Source organism: Manis javanica, chromosome 4 (genome assembly GCF_040802235.1).
Source record: "Manis javanica isolate MJ-LG chromosome 4, MJ_LKY, whole genome shotgun sequence".
Lineage (NCBI taxonomy): Eukaryota > Metazoa > Chordata > Mammalia > Pholidota > Manidae > Manis > Manis javanica.
The window spans coordinates 181,633,721-181,657,281 of record NC_133159.1 but is presented as its reverse complement, the minus strand read 5'-3'; the positions used below and the strand labels follow the sequence as shown (position 1 = coordinate 181,657,281).

General features: G+C 49.6%; 1 protein-coding gene across 9 annotated transcripts in view; it reads right to left on the bottom strand.

Moving 5' to 3' along the window:
* The window catches only part of RPTOR (regulatory associated protein of MTOR complex 1), a 319,152-nt gene that overhangs the window by 66,579 nt on the left and 229,012 nt on the right, over positions 1–23,561 (bottom strand). For all 9 annotated transcript variants that reach the window (XM_073236062.1, XM_073236061.1, XM_073236058.1 and 6 more), the window contains 2 exons: positions 16,014–16,097; positions 13,938–14,048 (listed from right to left, as the gene is read on the bottom strand). In XM_073236062.1, coding sequence (XP_073092163.1) covers positions 13,938–14,048; positions 16,014–16,097 — 195 coding nt within the window. The remainder of the gene's footprint in view (positions 1–13,937; positions 14,049–16,013; positions 16,098–23,561) is intronic.

Here is a 23,561-nt window from a genome sequence, read left to right as displayed (position 1 = left end):
GTCTGCATCATCACTCCCTGGGGATGCCAGAGGCAAATGGCCAGTCACATGATAGACGGTAACAGTCTTAGTCTGACCAGAGGCCCATAGGTCTTGCCACAACTCTTGCCCCCAGAGAGGCCGGTGACCAACCATCCAGTTGGCATGATACCATGTCAGTAGCCTCAGGGTCAAGCCCTATAGACGGCCCCGCTGTCAGTGCAGACAACTATGGGGGAGGGCTCCTGGGTGATCAGGCGCCATACTGCCCGCAGCTCAGCCCACTGGCTGCTCTTCCCCTCTCCATCCTCCATCCATACTGTCTCAGTCTTAGGGTGGAAAGCCACAGCCCTCCACTTCGGGGGCTGCCCATGACTGGAACTGTCTGTGTACCAAGCATCTTCAGGTACAGGGGCTTTTCCCTCCTGATAAGGACTTGGCTACCAATGGCTGAAAAGCAAGTTCTTCCTGCTTTCCACTGGTATACGTCACTGGCCCCAATAAGCGTTGGAGTTCTCCTCTTAAGGGGCCAGTACAGAGGGTGCTGAGCTGCTGTAAATATGTGCCCCAGGTGGCCACTGCAGGTGTCTGCCACACCACTCCACGGCATTTGGGTCCAGTCTCACACCCACCCCTCAATGGGATAGGTGGTTATTACCTTGGTTGGAGCTGTTCCAGCAATGGGCTCAGTAGCCAGCAAGGCATGGTACACAGCAGCCAGTTGCTTCTCATTCAAGGGGTACCAGACCTCTGCTCCTTTCCACAGTTGTGACCAGAACCCAATAGGTTGGCGTGTCTGTTCAAGCCGCTGCCAAAGACCCCATCCATAACCATCTTTGGTTACATGAACATCTAGTTCACAGGGCCTTGATGAGGCCATTACACTCAAGGCCTGTATGGCCTTGACTGCCTGCCTGGCAGCAGTAAAAGCAGCTGCACGTCTCATTCCAGTGCCACCTGATGCCCTTTCGTACCAACCGGTAATAAGGGCTTCAGAATTTGTGCCAAGTGTGCAATGAACACTCTCCAGTAGCCCAAAAGACCCAAAAACTCTTGTAATACTGCCACAGTGGGAGGGGTGGGGAAGGCCTGGACCTTGTCTATGACAGCTTCAGGCATAACTTTAGTTTTACCCAACCAGACAACCCCCAAGAATTTCACAGACAAACCAGGTCCCTGAACCTTGTTCACAGCCCACCCTTTTTCCTGTAAATGTTGCAACAGTCTAGGGACTGCCCTTTCTAAATCTCAAAGAGAATCAGACGTCAGTATAATATCATCAATGTAGTGATACAACTGCACTGTTTGCGGTTTCTTCCATGTGGCCAAGTCGTGGGCTGCAAGTCTGTGACAGACGGTGGGACTGTGGAGATGTCCCTGTGGAAGGACAGTGAATGGCCACTGCCAGCCGTCCCACGTGAAGGCAAACTGTTCCTGACTTTCCTGTGCTATGTCAATAGAGAAGAGAGCATTGGCAAGGTCTACTACAGAGAGCTGGACACCCAGCTCATGGCTGAGGGTGTCCAGAATGGCTGCGATAGAGGGGACAGCAGCATGCAAAGGGGGTGTGACTCTATTCAGTTCCCTGTAGTCCACGGTCATACGCCAGGCGCCGTCTGGCTTTCTCACTGGCCACACTGGGGAACTAAAAGGACTATGAGTGGGCTTTATAATGCCCACCTTCTCCAACTCTTATAGGGTTTCTCCAATTTCCTTGTGCCCCCCAGGCAATTATACTACTTAGTATTTGCCACCCACCGAGGTACAGGCAGAGCTACAGGTGGGTGCTTAGCGTGTCCCCTCAGAACTGCCTTTACCACATGCCCCCTCAGTCTGAACTCCCCTGCAGGGGTCTGTAACCACAGGCCCTGCAGGATATCTACCCCCAGAATATATTCAGGGATGGGAGAAATGTACACGGTGTACTCCTCTGGGGGTAAACACCCTGTCCCCAGTGAGATGTGGGCTTTCTTCCCTCTAAATGCCTAACCCCCGTAGCCATCTGTCACAGCAGGGGTCCCGGGAAAACGCTCAGGGGTGCCGCATCAGAGAACACTCAGCTCCTGTGCCCACCAGCGCCAGGGCAAGTATATTCACAGCAGACCAATGAATTGCTAATTTTACATGTGGCCTCCAGCCCCCTTCATGTTCCCCGGGTGTGGACTCTGACCCCCCCCAGTCAAACCATGATGCCCGATCACCCTCCTATGGGCGTGAGGGCCCAGGTGAATCCTGAGTACTGTCCCCCAGGAAGTTCTGCAGGGACACAGGCCAGGCATGAGACCTTGACTCTGGTTTCCATGTCCTGGGCCTCAGCGGCTGGAACTGCTGCTCTGGCTTCACAGTCCTAACAAGATTCTATTGGGCTGCCCATCAAGTTTTTTCACTACCCCGGCCTTTATCAGATCAACCCACATGTGGGTCCTCGAGACCTTCACGGGGCCCTTTGCACCTCTCCTCTCAGTCGTGGCCCGTACTTCCCTCCCCCCCGATCTGCTAAAGCATGAGTAGCCACACTCATGGGGTGCCCTAGGTGGGGGGACAAGAGTATTCACTAGGGACCCAAAGGGAGCTGTGGGAGCTGTGTGCGGCACCAGGTTTCTCACTCGTACTGTGAACACCTCCTCATCAGGGCCCTGGGGGCCCATATTATAGATGATGTTTTTCATACCCAGTTCCCACAGTCCCTGTTGGAGCTCTGCATACATTTTCCAACTACTGGGAAAATATGGCAAATCACCCTGATTAGGCCAAACTACCCTGATGGCAGCTGTCAGCCATTCCAGGAGCGTCTGATTCCCTGAGGCATGACGGCATTTTGCAACCGCTACTGGAGGGAAGGGTGAGTCGTCAGGGAAGACATTCTACTCATCTCAGTACCCGACACAACAGTGTTTTCCACCCCCATATCCCAGACACATAAAAGCCATGTGGGCAGAGATTCCCATGGCCTCTGCCTATACCGGACACGCATGTCCACCAGCTCATCCTGGGTACAGGCGCGGAGCCCAGGGTGCTCCACAACCTGGGGAGGGGGTGGCTCCTCCTCCCCCATTTCCAGGGATGGAGGTCCCGCTCTTCCCTCCCCTCCCCCAGAGCCTCCTGCAAGGCCGCTGTTCCTGCCCCCTCCCCCCTCGCGGCTGCTAAGGAATCTTCTAGGAACGTGACCTGCCATTTCAGTGACTGTCTCTCCTCTTTAACAGCATCCCAGAGGTAATCGCCCCGCTCCTCCAAGAGATGCTGAAGCGTGTCTCTCTCCCACCTAAGTCCCTCACTCTCCTTGCCAACCCTCTCAATAATCCTCTCTTTCTCCTGTATAACATTTTCCACTCCCCTGTTGAAAAGAGACCCTACAATGCCAGCTGCTACACGGCCCCCTAAGGTCTCCAAGCAGTCTTCCAACTCACGGGGGGCTAATTCTGAGGCTTCAAGGTGTTTCCACCCTTCCCCTGGTACTTTACCCTAGGCCAATTCTTCCCTCGGGGTTTCCAAATTGGAAGCCCCACAGCTCGGGGCATAATAACAAGGGAAGCTGCACCCTCTGCCGCTGCATCCACTAGGGCCACCCCACCATCCACGGGGTGAGGAGGCGTCCCGGGCATCTCGCCATCATCTGTAGGAGCAGCCGTCCCAAAGGTCGCACCCATCATGACAGATTTCGCATTCAGAGGAATCCTGTCGACTGCACCAGATGTAAGTCCGGGGAGAGGAGATCCCGGGGCAAAGTACGTCTAAAACCGAAATCAGTCAAAGAGAAATAAAGTTTAAAACCCGTTTATTGCTTACACACTGCAGTCCGGAGCCGTCTTTCTCCCCTGGAAGCCAGCAAGCAAGCCAGCCCCTCCCCTTAACCTCTCAGGTTCAGACACGCCCTCGGTTGCCCAGGGAATCACCCATTGATGCGGAGACGAACTTCTCTCCCCCCCTGAGGATCTGCAAATGCGCTAAAGCCAGGAGAGATACTCTGGAAATGTTACAATTTTACCCACACCCACACTTTTTAAGTGCATAGCCTTTTTGCCTTAAAACGTCTTCCAAGTCTTTCAGCCCCTCTCCTCTCTCTGAGGTAGCCCCCACTCCCCTTTCTCTGAGTGTGCACTTTCTCTTTTTAAAGAAAACCTTGCGGGGCACCTCTCCTCTCTAAGGTTACCTGCACTTTTTCTGTTTAAGTAAATAACTTTAAATCAAACCTTTACTCGGCTTCACTACTGTGTTTCTGCCGTTCAGTTATTTGTTGCGACAGGGACGAGAACAGAAGAAAATAAACAACACCTCCTGCCACTAGCGTGCAGGAACCTTAGGTACCTGTCTCCTCCCCATTAATCATGTCAGTCAGCAGGAAGACAAACTGTAACGGGGCTGGAGGGACCCCTCCGAGCACAGCCACGGCCAGTCAGCTGCATTCCCTGCACTTCCTCACCCACACGTGATGGCTCTCAAGTCTGATCCCCTCACAGGGACTGAAGGGCAATTAAAAACAATCCTGTCACCTCTGCTCTCTCTCTCTCTCCCTGCTTTACTTTTTGAAAGTTGTATATAGCACGAGGCTTAGCCTGGAAATTTTCCCAAGGAGAAGAACATTCTCTTACATAACCACAAAACCATTGTCACCGTCAAGAAATTTAATGATGATATGATACTATTACCTGATATTCAGCACACTTTAAATTTCTCCCAATTGTCCAAGAGTCTCTGGTTTCTGACCCAGGACCCAATCAAGACCCACACTTACTTGTCACACATTATTAGTCTTAATCTAGAACAATTCCTCCCTCATTTTTTCCTCTCTTGAACTGGGAATCTGGAAAGGAACAGTACAGTTGCTTGCAGACTCTCCCACAATTGGACTTTTTAACAGCTCTGTTGAGGCATAACTGATATACAAACAACCACACATATTTCAAGTATAGATTGTGATAATTTTGGACATATATATATATATATATGCCTGCAAAGCCATTCAAATAGGAAATGAATCCCTCTCCTCGAAAATTTTCTTACGCCTCTTCAGAATCTTCCCTGCCCCCAGGCAGCAATCAATCTGGTTCTTTCTGTGACTACAGTTCATATTTTCAAAAATTTTATATAAATGGAATCACACGGTATCACCCTTCTTTTACTGGCTTCTTTCACTCAGTGTAGTTATTTGGGGTTTAGCATATTCTTCTTTTTGGCTGGGCAGCATCCCACTGTATGGATAAATCACTGTGTTTCCATCCAGCTGTTAATGGACATTTGAGCCATTTCCATTTTTTGGCCAGGACAAAACTGCCATAAATATTTGTGTACACTTTTAAATGGACATATGCTTCCATTTCTCTGGGGTGAATAACTAGGCATGGGATGACTAGGTTTTATAGTTAAGTGTTAACCCTTTGTAAGGGCCCGTGAACTGACTTCCCAGCATGGCTGCACCACATGCATCCCTGACAGGACACAGGAGGGTCTCAGCTCCTCACGGCTTCATCCACACTTGCTATCCCATCCTTGCCGAGGCAGACATTCTGGCAGGTGTGCATGCAGTGGCGTCTGGCTGTGCTTTGGTTTGCATTCTCCAGTGTTGAATGATGCTCAGTACACTCCCACCTGCTTCTCTGCCATCTGACTTGTTCTTTGGTGAAGTCTATTCAAATCTTTTGCCGATTTTTTTGGTTTACATTTTTTTTCCATATTGTGTTTTGAGTGTTCTTTATATATCCTCATGTGGAAAAAATTGTAATATTTCCAGAATATCTCGCCTGGCTTTAGTGCATCTGCATATCAAGAGGCGTTCCTCAGGGGTGGAGAGCTGTTCACCTCCACATCAGTGGGTAATTACCTGGGCAACCAAGGGCTTATCTGAACCTGAGAGGTTAAGGGGAGGTGCTTGCTTGCTTCTGCTGGAGCAGGAAAGAGAGATGGCCCCAGATTGCAGTTTGTAAGCAATAAATGGGTTTTAAACTTTATTTCTCCCTTTGATTTAGGTTTAAGAGGCATTTTTCCCCCACGATTTCCTCTCTCCAGAGTTACACCTCACTAGAAGTTTTTATCACACTGGTGATTTGCAAATACTCCCCTTGAGTTAATACTGAATGTGCTACAAGGTGTTCACTGTAGGCCGTTTTTGCACATGGATGTCCACTTGTCCGAACACAAGTTGAAAAGACTCTTTCCTTCATGGAATTGAACTGTCTTTGCATCTTTGGTGGAAATCAGTTGCCCGTATGTGGTGCCCACATCTATTTATTGATTTTACATTCTGTTACGTTATTGTAGGTAGACAGCCAGACATGAGCAGGGAGGGGGTTGGGTACTTTGACCAGTGTTTATATTTGGTTAGATGATTGCTTATATTCTACACATTCCATGCAAACTCTTCTCGGGAATGTGGGGAGGGAGGGTACAGAGAACAGACCTGCCAAAGCTGGCTGGATCCAATGAGGAGAAGCTGACCCTGACCTCACTTCCAAATTAATTATACGCTCATTAGCATACTAAAACCACGCCCCTCGGCGCCACCACAGTTCCAGGCTGACCATGTAAGGACAAACGAGGGCGTCACCCTATTTCCCAGAATCCCCTCCCTATCCAGGGAAAGCCCCACCTCACCCGATGAATCCTGCACCCCCGCTTAACCTCCAGCCGTGGGACCGCCCAGCCGGACCCCAGCTGCCGCTCCCCTCCTCCCCTCCGGGGCCCACACCCCCGCCCTGGGTGCGTCCTTCCGCCTTAAACTGCTCTTTGCTTGCAGCTGCTCGGCCTGCTCGGGTTCTTCCTGGATCAGGGTCAAGAGCCCCCCTGCGGGATGAGGTCTCACCCAGCGTGCAGGAAATCTCCCCAGGTCGGGCTGCCCGACAACAGTCCCAGTGATCTATTTGCCCATTGTTGTGCCACTTCCAGTTTTGATTACTGTAGTTCTGTGATAAATGTTGAGATCAGTCCTTTAGCTCTCTTCTTTTTTTTAAAGACGTTGTGGCTATCCCAGGTCCTCTGTATTTACATATGGATTGTAGAATCAGGACCCAGGATAACGGAATCTGCATTTATTTAGGTTTTAATTCCTCTTGCATATCTTTTGCCAGATTTTATCCCTAGGTATTTCATGTTTTTGGTACCATAGTAAATACTTATTTTAATTTAACTTCTCATGGTTAATTAATAGTATATACAAATAAAATGGATTTTTGTGTGTTGATCTTGTAAACTGCTATCTAACTAAGCTCACTGACTAGTTTAAGTAGTTGTGGTTTTTTGGTACATTCATCAGATTGTGTACCTAGACAATCAAGCTGTTTGAAAATAATAATGACGGTCCCATGTCCTTTCCAATCCAGATGCCTCACGACAATACCTGGAACTACCAGTCCAGGCTTGAAAGGAGGAGATGAGGGCAGACACCCTGGTTTCGCTCCAGAATGTGGTGCTCGGTCTCCCACTACTAGGTGTGGTCTGGAGACAGTGGGTCAGGGTGGGGGACGCCCCCTCTGTTACTGGTTTGCTGAGAGCTTTTTTAAAAACTCAGGAATAGATTTTAGGTTTTGTCAAACACTTTGTGCCTACTGAGATGACAGCCTGGCTTTCCTTTTGTTACCACGGTAAATTACACTGATTTTTCTGATTGTTAAAGAACCTGACGTTCCTGAAATAAACTCCACTAGGGCACGATGTATTTATCCTTTTGATATATCGTTGAATTTGACTGCTACAATTTTCCATAGGAAATTTTGCCCCTATCTTCATGAAGGACATTGACAGGTTTTTCTTTCCTTTAACGTGCTTGCCCAGATTTGGGCACAAGGGTAATGCTGGTGCCACTGAATTATGCCATTCATACATTTCTTCCTTAATGTTCGGGAGAATTCTTTGGGGAAGCCAGATGAACAGAAATTTTTTCGTAGGAAGTTTTTAACTACAACTCCGATTTGTTTAACAGACACAGTGCTCTTCAGACTCACTCACTGGAAGCGAGAAGTTGGTGTCATTCAGGGAATGTGTCTCTTTCATCAAAGTGATCGAATGTTTTGGCATCAAACTGCTAATAATTGCTTATTATGCCTTTAATGTCTCTAGAACCTTTAGTAATGCCACGTCTCTCATTCCTGATCTGGGAATTTGAGTCTGTGTTTCTTTATCGGTCTGGGCAGTGATTCGTCAGTGTTACCGATCTGCCCAAGGAAGCTACTTTTGGTTGAATGATTTTCTCTACGGCTTTGCTATATCCTCTCGCATCGATTCCCACTATGATCTTCATTATTTCCTTCCCCCTGCGTTGGGTTTAAGCTGCTTTTCCTTTACTAACACCTTAAGGTTGAGGCTGAGGCCAGTGCTTTGAAACCTTTCCTCCTTTCTAATGTGTGCATTTAGTCCCATAAATCTCCCCTTCAGCAGTGCTGAGCTCTTTCCGAATCCTGATATGCTGTATTTTCATTTCCGTTCAGTGCAAGGTATTTTTTTACTTCCCTTGAGAGGTCCTTCTTGAAAAAAAACTTAATTCTTTAATTTCACTGATTCCATAATTAATATGATAAATTATGTGAATTGTTATATTAAGATACATATTTTTCCAGCTTTACTAAGGTATAATTGACAAAAATTATACATATTTAAAGTATAAAATGTAATGCTTTTGTGTGAGTGTACACTGTGAAATGATCACCACGATCAGGTTAGTTAACACACTCACCAACTCACATTTTTTCTTTTTCTTTTCGGTGTGGTGAGAACACTTGGCATCTACCCTCTTCACGACTCCCAGGTACACACAGAGGCTTCTCACTGCGTCACCACGCGGGACACAGGTTCCCAGAGCTTACCCACCTCGCAGCTGGAGGCGCACCCTCTGATCACACCTCCCGTTTCCCGCGCCCCTCGGCCCCTGGCTGCCACCCTTTCGCTTTCTCAAGCTCTGAGTTTGACTCTTAGGTTTTCCAAATAAGTGAGATCAGAACAGTATTTATCCTTCTCCGACTGGCTTACCTCACGTGGCATAAAGTCCTCCAGGTTCAACCATGTTGTCACAATGGCAGGCTTGTCTTTTTTATGGATGAATCACGTTCCTCTGTGTGTGTGTGTGTGTGTGTGTGTGTGTGTGTGTGTGTGTGTGTGTATCACATTTTCTGTGTCCATTCACCCATCCATGGACACATAGGTTGTTTAATTTGTCATCGTTTTTTAGAGCAACTGGAGTTTTCCTCATGTTTCTTGTGCTTGGAGTTCATTGCACTTCCTCAGTCTGTGGGTTTATAGTTTCCATCAAATTTGAAAATTTGAAAATTTCTTGCCCATTATTTCTTCAAATATTTTTTCTGCCAGCCCCTTTAGGGGCTCCAAATATGCCTGTATTACGTGACCTGGACTTATTCCAAAGCTCAACGATGCTTCCTCTAGTTTTTAAAAACATTTTCTTTTCTCACCATTCTTCATTTTGGAGAGTTTTTATTGCTATGTCTTTAAGTTCACTTATTTTTCTTCTGCAATGTTTAACTGCTAATTCCATCCAGTTTATTTCTCATGTCACATATTATAATTTTCACCTCTGGAAGTTTGAGTTGCATCCTTTTAATATCTTCCACATGTCAGTGGAACATTTTATGTGGACCAGACTTAATGTGTCCCAGACTTAATGTGTTCGAACAGCGCTGAGAGTTCACAATAGGTTTTGATGGACTGATTTTTTTCTCATTGTTATGGGCCATATGCTTCTCTTCTTCACAAGCCTGGTGATTTTCACAGTGAGTATGCAGTAGTATGGCACAGGGTGACTTGGGCAGAAACCTTCTGGGACCAGTTCCTTGGAGGAGATCGGCCTCTGAGACAGCAGGGAAGAGGTCTCCTCGTGTGCTGTCACTGGGTTTCCTCGTCCTGAGCTGGGCCTTCCCTGTCACACCTGTGTCTCCCAGAACACTGCTGCTCAGCCAAGGGGCATCAATTTCTTCTGCCCCTGAGCCTCTTCTTAGAAGTCCCCTCCTTCCTTCTTCCCAGGCACAGCCTAGTTCTTCAAGACCGAAGTAACTCCTACCACCACTGAATGTCGGGAGCCCTTCATACGATGGCACACAGAGGGCACTCGGCACTCACTACGGTATGAGAGGGGTCCAGCCTGATGGGGCCGCTGCTTTGCAGCTCTCGAAGAACCGAGAACCGGGCAGCTCCTCAGTACAGCGAGAGCTGGGACACGGGGGCACCGGCAGGCCTCGGTCTGTGCCTCCACACAGGGGTTTATCTAACAAAGGCACCCGTCTATAAATGACACATGTGCTGACCCTCATGGCGGCCATACCGAGGACTCACTGCAGGAGCTCTGGGCTCTGCAGGAGCCAGGCACACGCCGCACACACGGGGCACACAGAGGCTGGCCGCAGAGGCCAGGCAACAACGAAGCAGGACTTCCGGCCAGATGTGAAGACAGAGTGGGAGAACAACTCCCTAGAAGCGCACGACTTAGTTTCTGGGAACCACGGTGAGGGGGAGCGTGAAAAGGAAGGATGAGATGTGTGATACTAGTCTCAACCGGAAATATTTCAAAACGTCTCTCAGTGGGATGACTGCTTTGAAATCAATACGTGCAACAAGCTGGGTAAGAAATTAATGCACAGAATGGTCCCTGGCACTGGAAGGCATTTACAAGAACATCGCAGGCTAGGGCATTTCCTGCTGGGCTGCAGGAACCACCGCCTCAAGCATTATTAAGCGTGCAACTCCTTGAGCAGCCTGCAGCTATAAGACCACGGCCCTGAGCTTTTCCTATGGCAGGGTGCAGAGAAGGCACCCCACAGTATCCGTGCCCAAACTGAACCCTCCCATTTCAAGCTCTAGAGATAAACAGGCCCCTTGGAGATAAATGTGACCAAGAGGTGGTTTTAAACAAGATTCCTTATACTGAAATGTGATGATCAAGTGTAAGCTCCATGAGAATGAGAAGGTGACAGCAAACCAAGTGCATTCAGAGGGGCCACCACTTCCATGGGAAGAAAAAATTAATGCAGAAATAGCCACCTCTGGGCCTGAAAACAAAGACCCAGCCTGTCTGCAGGTGTCTGCAGGTACTGAAAACACCGAAAGTATGGGACTCCATACTACCACCAGCCCTGAGCCTGGCTTCAGCGTGCCCATGCAGGCCTGGCCCTGGGGAGGCAGTGTCAGGGGGCCTACAGCAGCCCACTTCTGTGGGTGGCGTCTTCATTTCTTCCCTCCGTGTAGCCAGGCTTTGCCTTGAGTCTGGCACCCTGCCTTATGCATCCAGCAACCTCTATGCATGGTCCTCACCGGCCAGGTAACAGTGCCAGTCAGTTTCCCAACGGGCACACAGATGACAAAGGTACTGAGGTAGGAGAAACAGGTTCACAACGATTTTCCGAGAAGAGCCCTTTTGTTCACACACCTTGGCTCTTCAGTAAAATCAGCAAACAGAATGACAGCAGGGGCAGCTGCCTGGCCCAGGCGGCCGAGCTTTCGGGCGGTCAGAGGCTTCACCGCGAGGAGGCGGGCTGGGCAGACGCGAGCTTTACCCTTGACCCCCTCTCCTCTGCAGCATCCAAGGGGCCTCAGGTCGTGGCTCTGATTTCTGTAGCTGCAGCGGGAGACACTGGGGGCACAGTTTTACAGAGAGAGGTGGTGGCTGTGGGAGGTGGGAGTGGCTTGCTTAAGGAAATGAGTGTGACAGGACTCAAATTTAGTCTTTCAACTCTTAAACCCAGATTCTGGCCTATCTTTTAGGGAAGCCGTTGTTTATGCAAAGGTAGTTCAGTGGATAGGAAGTATGCTTTTTACTGAAATGTGTAATATTCTGCCACCGTTATGAGTAACAAGCAAGAGGCCTCCCACTGGACACAGCTGTGCACAAGGCGCCAGGACCAAGAAGGGTTAAGGGTGCTGAGCTCACGGTTAGCCTCGGGCGCCCTGAGGAGAGAGGAGGCTGTTCCCAGCATCAGGATCACGAACACCGGGAACATACAAGGATGCACAGATCACTCAACAGGGTGGGACGGTCCTGGTCGGCTCCACTGGACCAGGAGCATGAGACCCCCAGCCGGAGGCCAACAGGCTGGCTGTCTGCAGACAATAAGAGCCGCTGCATGGAAACGCCGAACAACCTACCACCAGCCCTGAGCCATGCGAGTCAGCAAGGCTGCAGCGAACACACAGCGAGGCCCCCAAACACCATGACACTGTCGTTACGGCCAGTCTTCCCTGCAGAAGGGCAGAGCTGTGCCTTCTGGGAGCACCCTGGCCGCCACAGTGCCCAGCGGAGAGGAGGATCTGGATTCGTGTGGGAAACTCGCTGGGTGGGCAGCGGGAAGCTCAGAAGCAGCAGGGGCTTGTCAGCAGGGCCTGAGTGAGAGGCATCCCGGAGGCTTTCTCCACCCCAGTGCCAGGCTCATGGAGGGGCGGATGGGTGGGAACAGGGCCAGGCTTGGAGGGCCTGCCCAATTCACTGTCACCTCCAGGCCAGCCAGCACCGGAGGGTGGGAATTTGCTGAAGGGAGGGAAGGGGATGGGCTGCGGAGCATGAAGAGGCTCTGGAGAGGGACTGGGGGCAGGCACGGGCACAGGGACTGGCGCTATGCCCCCACTCCCACGCTCCTTGTGCAGAAGCGACGGCCTTGCCTTCCAGCGGCCTTCCCACCGGTGTGTGATGAGCTGCGCGATCCTAGCCCCTCACTCAAGTGGGCATTTCCTCACCTGAGAGCAAACTGCAAAACACGCAGCCATTGAGGCCAAACCAGAGCCCGACACCTGGCATCGCCCCGCACACGCAGCGGGCACACGCACGCGTGCAGGAGGGCAGCCTGAGTTCAATTTTAAACATGATTCTTTTCTCCTGTGTTCAGATGGTTTAGGCCACATTTTGCTCTAAAACAAGCAAAGCCGCCGGCCTTTTCCTGGTGCCAACTCGCTTTGCCCTCCGCTTCACTGCCCAGCGGGGTTCCTACCTCTACGGCCACACGTGCTCTTCCGGTGCTGGCCGCCAAACGGGACGGCCTCTGCGCATCTGTCCCCTGCCGCTGGGTGCCCCGTTCAGGGCGCCCTCGCCCTGGAAGCTCCTCCTGCTCTGAGCAGCGCTCCTCCAGCCTGCCCTCCCCCACCCCCGGGGAGGCGCTCCAGCAACTTCCACCCCAGCCCTCCCAGCCCCGCCATCCCAGTGGGGGGCCGAGGCCCTGGTCGGGGTCTCCAGGCGGCGGGTCCCCTCCCAGGTGGCCTCTGAATGCTTGCCCCACAGCCGGCCCCCCAACCGCACGGGCCACACTGCCCACCCCTCACACTCCTGAGTCGGGCACCGGGGCTGCCCAGGGCCTCCCCTTTGTGAAATGACACCTCCGTGCATGTGCCTCCCAGCAGAGGGTTTTGACCCCACAGGACAGCGAGCCTATCAGGCTGACCTTGGTGGCGCCTGTGCCCGGCGGGCAGACGCGAGGACTCACGGGGATGGTCACTGCAGAGCCGAGGGGGAGGGGACGGCGGAAAAGTCTCACTGGGAAGTGACTGCTGGTGTGCCCGGGGCTCAGCCCTCCAAGTGACAGGCTGTGTGTCCATGGGGCTGTTCCCGCGCTCCCGGTGGGGAGAGAGAAGCACGCGCTGTGGCAGACAGGCCCGATGGGGACCGGGGTGCAGCAGGGGGGAGTTCCAAGAGGGAAGTGGGCTGGCTCGTGGGGTGGCTGGGGATGGGCAGGAGGCAGGGCACGAGCGAGCCCGCAGCTCACAACGGGCGGGGCGAGAGAGACGGGGATCGGCCTGGAGGGAAGCATCTCCTTTACCCAGAAGAGAGGAAGCAGCCAGCGGTGCCAGGCAAAGGGCGGGAGGCCTGGGGAGACGGGGAAGGAGAGGCCCTACCTCGACGGTCAGCCCCCCACTGCCCCTGCGGCCCCTGCCACTCCTGGCAGCCACTCCCGAGGGCCAGGCGGCCTGGGTTCAAGGACACTGTGGCCCGGCCCACACGCAGGGAGCACGTGCCCCATGAGGAGGACACACAGGTTACTCACACTGTCCACGGCAAGGATCTTGGCCCAGATGAAAACAAGAAGAGGCCGAAGCTCTCGGGCCGAGCTCTGCAGCAGTTTCAGCACGTAGGGGAAAATGCCCACAGACAAGGCCTGCGGAGAGAGGAGTGCGGAAGCAATTAGCTCTCAGAGCCCTGTGCGCACCCTGGAGGGATGGTGTGGCGTGGGCAGCAGGTGGCACTGCCGTCAACGTGCGTGGGAACTGTGATGGACTCGGATGTGATCAAGGAAAGCAGACAGGCTCCTCCAGATCCTTCACCTCTGACTCTATTCCTAAAGCTGTGGGTATTTGCAGTCCTGCCAGGTCTACAGACCCCAGGACCCATCTGCACAGCCTCCCCTGGCCTCCTGGGAACCCAGCGACCTTGCCCTCGGGTGGCCTTGTTGCTCCCAGCAGTGTGAACCCTGCCTTGTGCTCTGCAGCGTGCCCGCGGCTTGCTCCAACATTCCTGGGTGCAACTGGCACAGGCTTTGGGTAAGACTTGCACCGAGGTCGGTGTGGCTGGTGTGCGGCCTGGCTGCGAGTGGGAGTGGCTCATTCATGGCAGCATGTCACCCTGGGAGTCCCTCTACTCTGGGGCAGGTAGGTGAGAGAGAAAGTGGGTGTCCCAGTGGAAGGATGACTTAGTGGCGTCTGCCAGCACCATCTGCCTCAGTTTTTGCTGTCCTCATCTCATTTATTGAGATTCCAGAGATATCCCCGAGGTGCCCCTCAGGACAGGCGGAGGGTGTGACCTAAGCCCGTGTCCCTCTCTTTGTGAAGGCGGGTCTAGTGGGGGATGGACATTCACTCTCCAGTTCAGGCCCTCACCTAAGGGCCAGGTCTGTACCTGTCACACCACCTCATTTATTCCACACCTCTTCCTACATTGGCAAAATATCCCGTTAGCATAAGCTTAATTCTTTAAAGGGCCAAAATCAGTGCTAAAAAACTAACCATACAAACGAGCACCTCTTCACAATGCCACTGTCATGTGCCCCCCTCTCCTCCGAGGGAGCGTAGCAGCACGGGGCATGCGCTCCCGCAATGGCACTGCGATGCCACTAGGCACACGTGCACACGCCCACCCGTGTGGGCCACCTGCGGTGCCAGGCGCCCAGGCGGGCAGCAGTCTGGTGATGCGCGCGGACTCGCTCTGCCTCGTGCCTGGGTTTTCCCTCCTCCCCTTCGGCCTTGAGCTGCCGCGTGTCACTCTCAGTGGACATTATAAATGAAAAAGCTTAAAACACACGCAGGGAGATGAGACGATGTGCTGAGCTCCCAAAGCTCCCCAGGGGCCTCGATGGCATCGGCCCAAACAGACGTCGCTCTATGCCCCCTGCCCACTCGTCCTGTCCTGCTACACTGGGGCAGTTTCCACACCTCACATAATTTCATCTGTGGACATTCTATACTCATCTAAAAAATGGGGTCTCTTTTGTAAAAACATGACCGCATACCATTATGCACCTAGAAAATGAATTACCCTTTAATTACAAAATATGCATGTAAAATATATAATTGTTTTATGAATGCTAATTTTTCAAACTTGAACTGTCAAGCTTTTATTTGAAAGCAGAACCGAATATTCCAGTTGGTGATGGTCCACTGAGTCTCCTTTAATCTACAGATTCCCTCTCAAGATCCTTTTCTGTGATTTGTTGAAAAAACAGACTTTTTGATTGCTTTTGTTAGTTGTTTTTGTTTTAACAGCAGTTTCTACTCTTCCATAGAATGAGTAACTTGAAAAGTATTTCAGAATTGTGCCTAAAATTGGTGAAAAGACAGTGAACGAAGGCTCAGAGGCTGCCCCTGGGAGAAAGGGCACCCTGTGTGGCATGGACGGGCCAGAGGCGGGCCGCTCCCTAACCGGCCACAGGCTGGCAACGCCTCCTGTCCTGTGGAGGTGAGGGCTCACGGATGGGAAGAACGCAAAACAGACCCCCAAGCGCTGTGGAACGAGGCCACGCAACACGTTTTTTGGGCCTCACGGGCTTACTGGCCGGCCCCGCAGTCACCCGCAAATGCTACCGTCATTCCGGGTAAGCAGGCCCCGGGTCACTCGAGACAGCACGCACCAGGCTCACCGCCCAGGGGCCCAGGTCCAAAAATCTTCCCAGCAGATCCAGGGCTCTCAGCCGGTGCACCTGGCTCAACAGCACCTGGGAAGAAAGGAGACAGTGTCACCGCAAACCTCAAGGACGCAAGGCCTCTGGGGGTGCGCTGCTAACCACGGGGGTCTGACTGCATTCAGATCTGCCCCTTGCTTCCTTCCGCCAACACCTCTGGCAGGCGCTCCTTTCTCTAGTTAACGCTGTTGGATAGGTTAGGAAAACGCTCGACTTCACCAACGAGTAAACACAAGAGCTGTAGGAAGTATTCGACAAATACTGTTCAACTGCATTTAAAAAAAAGCCACTGACGATGTTTTGGTATATAAACTTCCAGACATTGTTCTCCTTGCACACACTTCCCTTATGTATGCTAAACAAGATACTATATTGTTGTATATTTCTCATCTCCTATTTTAACAACTATATTGTTGTATATTTCTCATCTCCTATTATAATAATACGTGTGAATCTCACATACCACATCACCAGGTATCTGGGTGCATCATTCCCGATGGCAGCATAGTGCTTCCTGCACATAAATGGGCGTAATTCATGTACACAATTTCCCCATTGCTAGGTATTTAAATTATCATCAATTTTTTGCTGTTATAAATGATGCTATTAAAAATATCCTAACAGGCATATCTCTACATTTACATGGCTTTTTCTCTAGGATAAATTGAGTAGAATGACAGGTCAGAGCACACGCACTTGTGCTGCCGAACCAGGTCACACAACGTGAGCGCACGGCGCCCCCGCTCGGCCCTCTTACTCTCCGTGGCAGAGGCTCAAGTCTGCTGCGGGCTTACCAGTTAGTTACCTGACCTTGGGCAAATCACTTAACTTCCTGAAACTTTATTTCTCAATTCATAAAGCAAGGATGACGCAAAACCCACCCACAAGGGCTTTATTGAATTAAATAGTAAATTAAAAGATCCTGAGACAAGGCTAGCCCAGTTACACAGTTATTTACTAGTATGATAGGTAAAAATGACCTTTCAGTCTCGGTGCCTCTGAGTACCAGCAGGCTGGTGATTTTTCCGTACGCCACTCGGCTATCTCTGCCGTAAACTGGCGGTGCAGGCCCTCATGTTCCTACTCCCACCTCGCTGTGTCTTCCACTGGTGTGGAGCCACTTGCACACCGCTGTTTCAAGGTGGATGTGTGAGCAGCATGTCCTGTGTTGGGGGATGTTGAGACATCCTCTGATTAAGAAGCTGGGGCAGGTTTTGTGGGGCTGCTCACGGGGACGAATGTGAGCTCAGACCTGACGCCTCTGCCACCTTTCATCCCTGGGTTGCCGGCTGCCTGGAGTTTAGGTGTGGGGGACAAGGCTGGACAGCAGGAAGTATGGGCTTCGAAGGCAAGCTGACCTGCTTTTAATCCCAAGTCTCACTTCCTAACAGTGCGGCTCAGATCACTCAACCTGTGGCAACCACAGCTTCCTCCTCCAGGCAAGTGGAGACGGCAGCATTTCATCCGGGACCGATGATGCCCCGCCGCTGTTAAATGAGAAAGGTCGCGAAATTTCAGCATCTGGCACAACGCTGTTGGTGTGGGGGTGCATGGTGGCTTTAGAGGCCAGTTCAGGGCGTCCTGTCTTTCAGAAGCAATTTGATTCGACTGTGTTTGTTTACAGAGAAAACAAAACTGCTGGTGGTTCGAGTTTCGAGGACCCAGGCTGAGCAGTTGCCATTTACTAGGTCGGTAAAGGTGGCTGCGGCCTGCCCAAAATCAGACATCAAATACACCTAAAGCTTGTAAAGATTGTTTTCTGACTCCCTTTGTTATTTAAAACACCGTCAGTGTGAACAGAGCTGTGTTTTCTAAGGTAAGCCCTGGAGCCTTCGCAGGGGAAGGAAAGGTGCTGGGCCACGCGGAGGTTGTGCGGTCTGCCTGGCGTGCGCATGGCCCGGCAGCGACGTCCCCACTGGGAGGTTCACTTGCAGATGCTCTGCGAGTGCCTCAGGGGCCCGTTCTGCCACCGTGAGTCCGCGAGTCCACTGCCCACACCGAGGAGCCGCCCACAGGCGTCCAGGGGACGCGTCTCAGACTCAGAAGCCCTTCAGCAGGGCTTCGTGCCATTCCTGGTATTTCATCCAGATCCTTCCTTCTCTGTCCAAGGCTCTGCACACAGGAAAACAAGCTGTCAATAGTGAGTCCTGTGGAAAATGGCAAGTATTGGATTTTTAATACATTTCATCTTCTTTTTGATTCCTTCTGTTCATTTATATTAAAAAAAAACTGAAGCCAAAATACATTAAAATTACTTTGCAAATAGGGACTGGCTTTCGCACTTGTGTGTTTTTTAAATTCCTGTCTCAGCCTGCCCCAGGATCTGTGGGACTTAGAAGGAATAAACGCTGGTAGGTGAGTTGCTGGATGTCTTTTCATCTGTGGCGACTCACCGTGGTGACATGAAGACCCAAACGGAGAGGAGCCCGCTAGGGGCACGGGTTTGCCCTGTGTGCAGAGAGGCCACCCAGGCACCTTGGGCTGAGGCTTCGTGATAGAGCTGCTGCTACGAAGAGCAGATCTCAAGCTGCAGCCCTGGCGAGGGAGCTCTGCAGGCCGGGGCACCCGGGAATCGGACAGTCAGGGCTGCTGGAGCCACCAACGCATATAATATGTACCATCAACACCCTGGTTACCACCCTGCTGCCGCCGAATAATCTTCCTGGGCTTTCAGACCAAAAGTTCTGTTTGTAAGTGAAATGATACAGTGAAAGCAAACGGGGCTTTCCCAGTGAAATGCCCACACGGACTTGTGAAGTACTGTAACCGTGCCCTATAACACCCCCTGTTCCCTCTTCTAACACATCCAGATCCTTCCTTCTGTGCCCAAGGCTTTACACACAGGCCACCGGGGAGGTGTGCACAGTAATGTTGGCCCGGCAGAACCTCCAAGACCAGGAGGCTGAGTGTGCACCTCAGGGTTCACTGACCTTTCTTCCACTCCTTTCTGTTGGTTTGCATTTTTAAAAGGCAAAAAAGGACACGGGGTCTGAGAGCCTGGAGCAGCATAATGCCTACACTTAACATGAGGGACGGCAAGTCAGCCGGCCCGAGGAGATGTTCCGTTTCACTGTGCCAGTCATCAGCTAATGCCTGAGTTTTCGGGTAGAGAAAGTTCTCTGGCTTGTGGAAAAAGCTATGAAGTTACTGTGCTGAAGTCCTTTCCCTTAAGCAACACGTCTTGACCTGCCGAGGCGCGAGAGGATGATTTCTGGAGAACAGTGTCCAGGCTTTGGCAAGAATGAAGCTCCTTAGGAGGGAGCAGGCGAGGGCGGCTGGATCATGGGGAAGGAGGCCGACGCCGTGGGCTGCGCCAGGTGAAGGCGGACCTCCTTGCACCCCGTCTCTCCTTATTTTCTGCTCAGGCAGAGTTCGCACACGGATCCAGGGGGGCACAGCCCGGAGACAGACCCTCCCGGATGATGAAGAACACGCCACTTAGCTTGTTTGGAAGGCCAGACAGAAAATGCCTCCGTGCTCTCCCACAGAGGGGTTTTTCCTGTTTCAGCTCTATGAGGTCCTCTCTTTTCCCAGAGAGACTGTGGGGTGTAAATGGAGCATTAAAAAAAAAAAGAGACAGTCAATAGAAGGCCGTTTGTCACAGGATCGTCTGCCAGACTGGATCTAACACGCGGGGTGCTGCGGCCCTGCTACCGACACAGGGTCAGCGGGAGGATCACCAGCTCCTCTCCAGGGGGTCCCGCTGACCCAGGAGGAGCACCGCTGCCCCCCACAAGGCCTGCGCCCACTGAGATCAGAACGTACTGGCTTCTGCCAAATGGCCGGCTTGCTTTCTTTGGTATATTTTAGTTTCTTTTTTGAACATTTGTTTGTTTACAGCTCACCTTGCATATTCAGGAATCTAGATGCATAGAAGAGGAACAGTAATAATTTCTGCCCTCTCATTTCTTTTGATGTTTTATTATTTTATTAATTAATTAATTAATTTATTTTATGTATTTTTACTTTTTTGAAGAACTCCCCCCTACCCCAAGTCCCCCTGACAAACCCGATTACAGTCACCGTCCATCAGCACAGTAAGATTTTGTAGAATCACTACCTGTCTTCTCTGTGTTGTGCAGCCCTCCCCGTGCCCCCCTTCCCCCCCTTGTCCCTCCCTGCCCACCCATCCTCCCAGGTCCCTTTCCCTTTGGTAACTGTTAGTCCATTCTTGGGTTCTGTGATTCTGCTGCTGTTTTGTTCCTTCAGTTTTTCTTTGTTCTTATACTCCACAGATGAGTGAAATCATTTGGTAGTTGTCTTTCTCCGCCTGGCTTATTTCACTGAGCATAATACCCTCTAGCTCCATCCATGTTGTTGCAAATGGTAGGATTTGTTTTCTTATGGCTGAATAATATTCCATTGTGTATATGTACCACATCTTCTTTATCTATTTATCTCCTGATGGACACTTAGGTTGCTTCCATTTCTTGGCTATTGTAAATAGTGCTGCGATAAACATAGGGGTGCATCTGTCTTTTTCAAACTGGGCTGCTGCATCCTTAGGGTAAATTCCTAGAAGTGGAATTCCTGGGTCAAATGGTATTTCTATTTTGAGCTTTTTGAGGAACCTCCATACTGCTTTCCACAATGGTTGAACTAATTTACATTCCCACCAGCAGTGTAGGAGGGCTCCCCTTTCTCCACAGCCTCGCCAACATTTGTTGTTGTTTGTCTTCTGGATGCTGGCCATCCTTACTGGTGTGAGGTGGTATCTCATTGTGGTTTTAATTTGCATTTCTCTGATAACTAGCGATGTGGAGCATCTTTTCATGTGTCTGTTGGCCATCTGAATTTCTTTGGAGAACTGTCTGTTCCGCTTCTCTGCCCATTTTTTAATTGGATTATTTGCTTTTTGTTTGTTGAGGAGCATGAGCTCTTTATATATTTTGGATGTCAAGCTTTTATCGGATCTGTCACTTATGAATATATTCTCCCATACTGTAGGGTACCTTTTGTTCTACTGATGGCGTCCTTTGCTGTACAGAAGCTTTTCAGCCTAATATAGTCCCACTTGTTCATTTTTGCTTTTGTTTTCCTTGCCCGGGAAGATATATTAATGAAGAAGTCGCTAATGTTCACATCCAAGAGATTTTTGCCCATGTTTTTTTCTAAGAGTTTTATGGTTTCATGACTTACATTCAGGTCTTTGATCCATTTTGAATTTACTTTTGTGTATGGGGTTAGACAGTGATCCAGTTTCATTCTCCTACATGTAGCTGTCCAGTTTTGCCAGCACCAGCTGTTGAAGAGGCTGTCATTTCCCCATTGCATGTCCATGGCTCCTTTATCGTATATTAATTGACCATATATGTTTGGGTTAATGTCTGGAGTCTCTCTTCTGGTCCACTGGTCTGTGGTTCTGTTCTTGTGCCAGTACCAAATTGTCTTGATCACTGTGGCTTTGTAGTAGAGCTTGAAGTTGGGAAGCAAGATTCCCCCCAACTTTATTCTTCCTTCTCAGGATTGCTTTGGCTATTCGGGGTCTTTGGTGTTTCCATATGAATTTTTGAACTATTTGTTCCAGTTCGTTGAAGAATGTTGTTGGTAATTTGATAGGGATTGCATCAAATCTGTAGATTGCTTTGGGCAGGATGGCCATTTTGACTATATTAATTCTTCCTAGCCAGGAGCATGGGGGGAGTTTCCATTTGTTAGTGACCTCTTTAATTTCTCTTAAGAGTGACTTGTAGTTTTCAGGGTATAGGTCTTTCACTTCCTTGGTTAGGTTTATTCCCAGGTATTTTATTCTTTTTGATGCAATTGTGAATGGAGTTGTTTTCCTGATTTCTCTTTCTATTGGCTCATTGTTAGTATATAGGAAAGCTACAGATTTCTGTGTTAATTTTGTATCCTGCAACTTTGCTGAATTCCATTATCAGTTCTAGTAGTTTTGGAGTGGAGTCTTTAGGGTTTTTTATGTACAATATCATGTCATCTGCAAATAGTGACAGTTTAACTTCTTCTTTACCAATCTGGATTCCTTGTATTTCTTTGTTTTGTCTGATTGCCGTGGCTAGGACCTCCAGTACTATGTTAAATAACAGTGGGGAGAGTGGGCATCCCTGTCTTGTTCCCGATCTCAGAGGAAAAGCTTTCAGCTTCTCGCTGTTCAGTATGATGTTGGCTGTGGGTTTATCATATAAGGCCTTTATTATGTTGAGGTACTTGTCCTCTATACCCATTTTGTTGAGAGTTTTTATCATGAATGGATGTTGAATTTTGTCAAATGCTTTTTCAGCATCTATGGAGATGATAATGTGGTTTTTATCTTTCTTTTTGTTGATGTGGTAGATGATGTTGATGGATTTTCGAATGTTGTACCATCCTTGCATCCCTGGGATGAACCCCACTTGGTCATGGTGTATGATCCTTTTGATGTATTTTTGAATTCGGTTTGCTAATATTTTGTTGAGTGTTTTTGCATCTATGTTCATCAGGGATATTGGTCTGTAATTTTCTTTTTTGGTGGGGTCTTTGCCTGGTCTTGGTATTAGAGTGATGCTGGCTTCATAGAATGAGTTTGGCAGTATTCCCTCCTCTTCTATTTTTTGGAAAACTTTAAGGAGAATGGGAATTATATCTTTTCTGTATGTCTGATAAAATTCCAAGGTAAATCCATCTGGCCCAGGGGTTTTTTTCTTGGGTAGTTTTATGATTACTGCTTCAATTTCTTTGCTGGTAATTGGTTTGTTTAGATTTTGTGTTTCTTCCTTGGTCAGTCTTGGAAGGTTGTATTTTTCTAGGAAGTTGTCCATTTCTTCTAGGTTTTCCAGCTTAGTAGCATATAGGTTTTCATAGTAGTGTCTAATAATTCTTTGTATTTCTGTTGGGTCCGTCGTGATGTTTCCTTTCTCATTTCTGATTCTGTTGATGTGTGTTGATTCTCTTTTTCTCTTAATAAGTCTGGCTAGAAGCTTATCTATTTTATTTATTTTCTCAAAGAACCAGCTCTTGGTTTCACTGATTTTTTTCTATTGTTTAATTCTTCTCAGTTTTGTTTATTTCTTCTCTGATCTTTATTATGTCCCTCCTTCTGCTGACTTTAGGCCTCATTTGTTCTTCTTTTTCCAATTTTGATAATGGTGATGTTAGACTATTCATTTGGGATTATTCTTCCTTCTTTAAATATGCCTGGATTGCTATATCCTTTCCTCTTAAGACTGCTTTCGCTGTGTCCCACAGAAGTTGGGGCTTTGTGTTGTTGTTGTCATTTATTTCCATATATTGCTGGATCTCCATTTTAATTTGATCATTGATCCATTGACTATTTAGAAGCGTGTTGTTAAGCCTCCATGTGTTTGTGAGCCTTTTTGCTTTCTTGGTACAATTTATTTCTAGTTTTATACCTTTGTGGCCTGAAAAGTTGGTTGGTAGGATTTCAATCTTTTTTAATTTACAGAGGCTCTTTTTGTGGCCTAGTATGTGGTCTATTCTGGAGAATGTTCCATGTGCACTTGAGAAGAATGTGTATCCTGTTGCTTTTGGGTGTAGAGT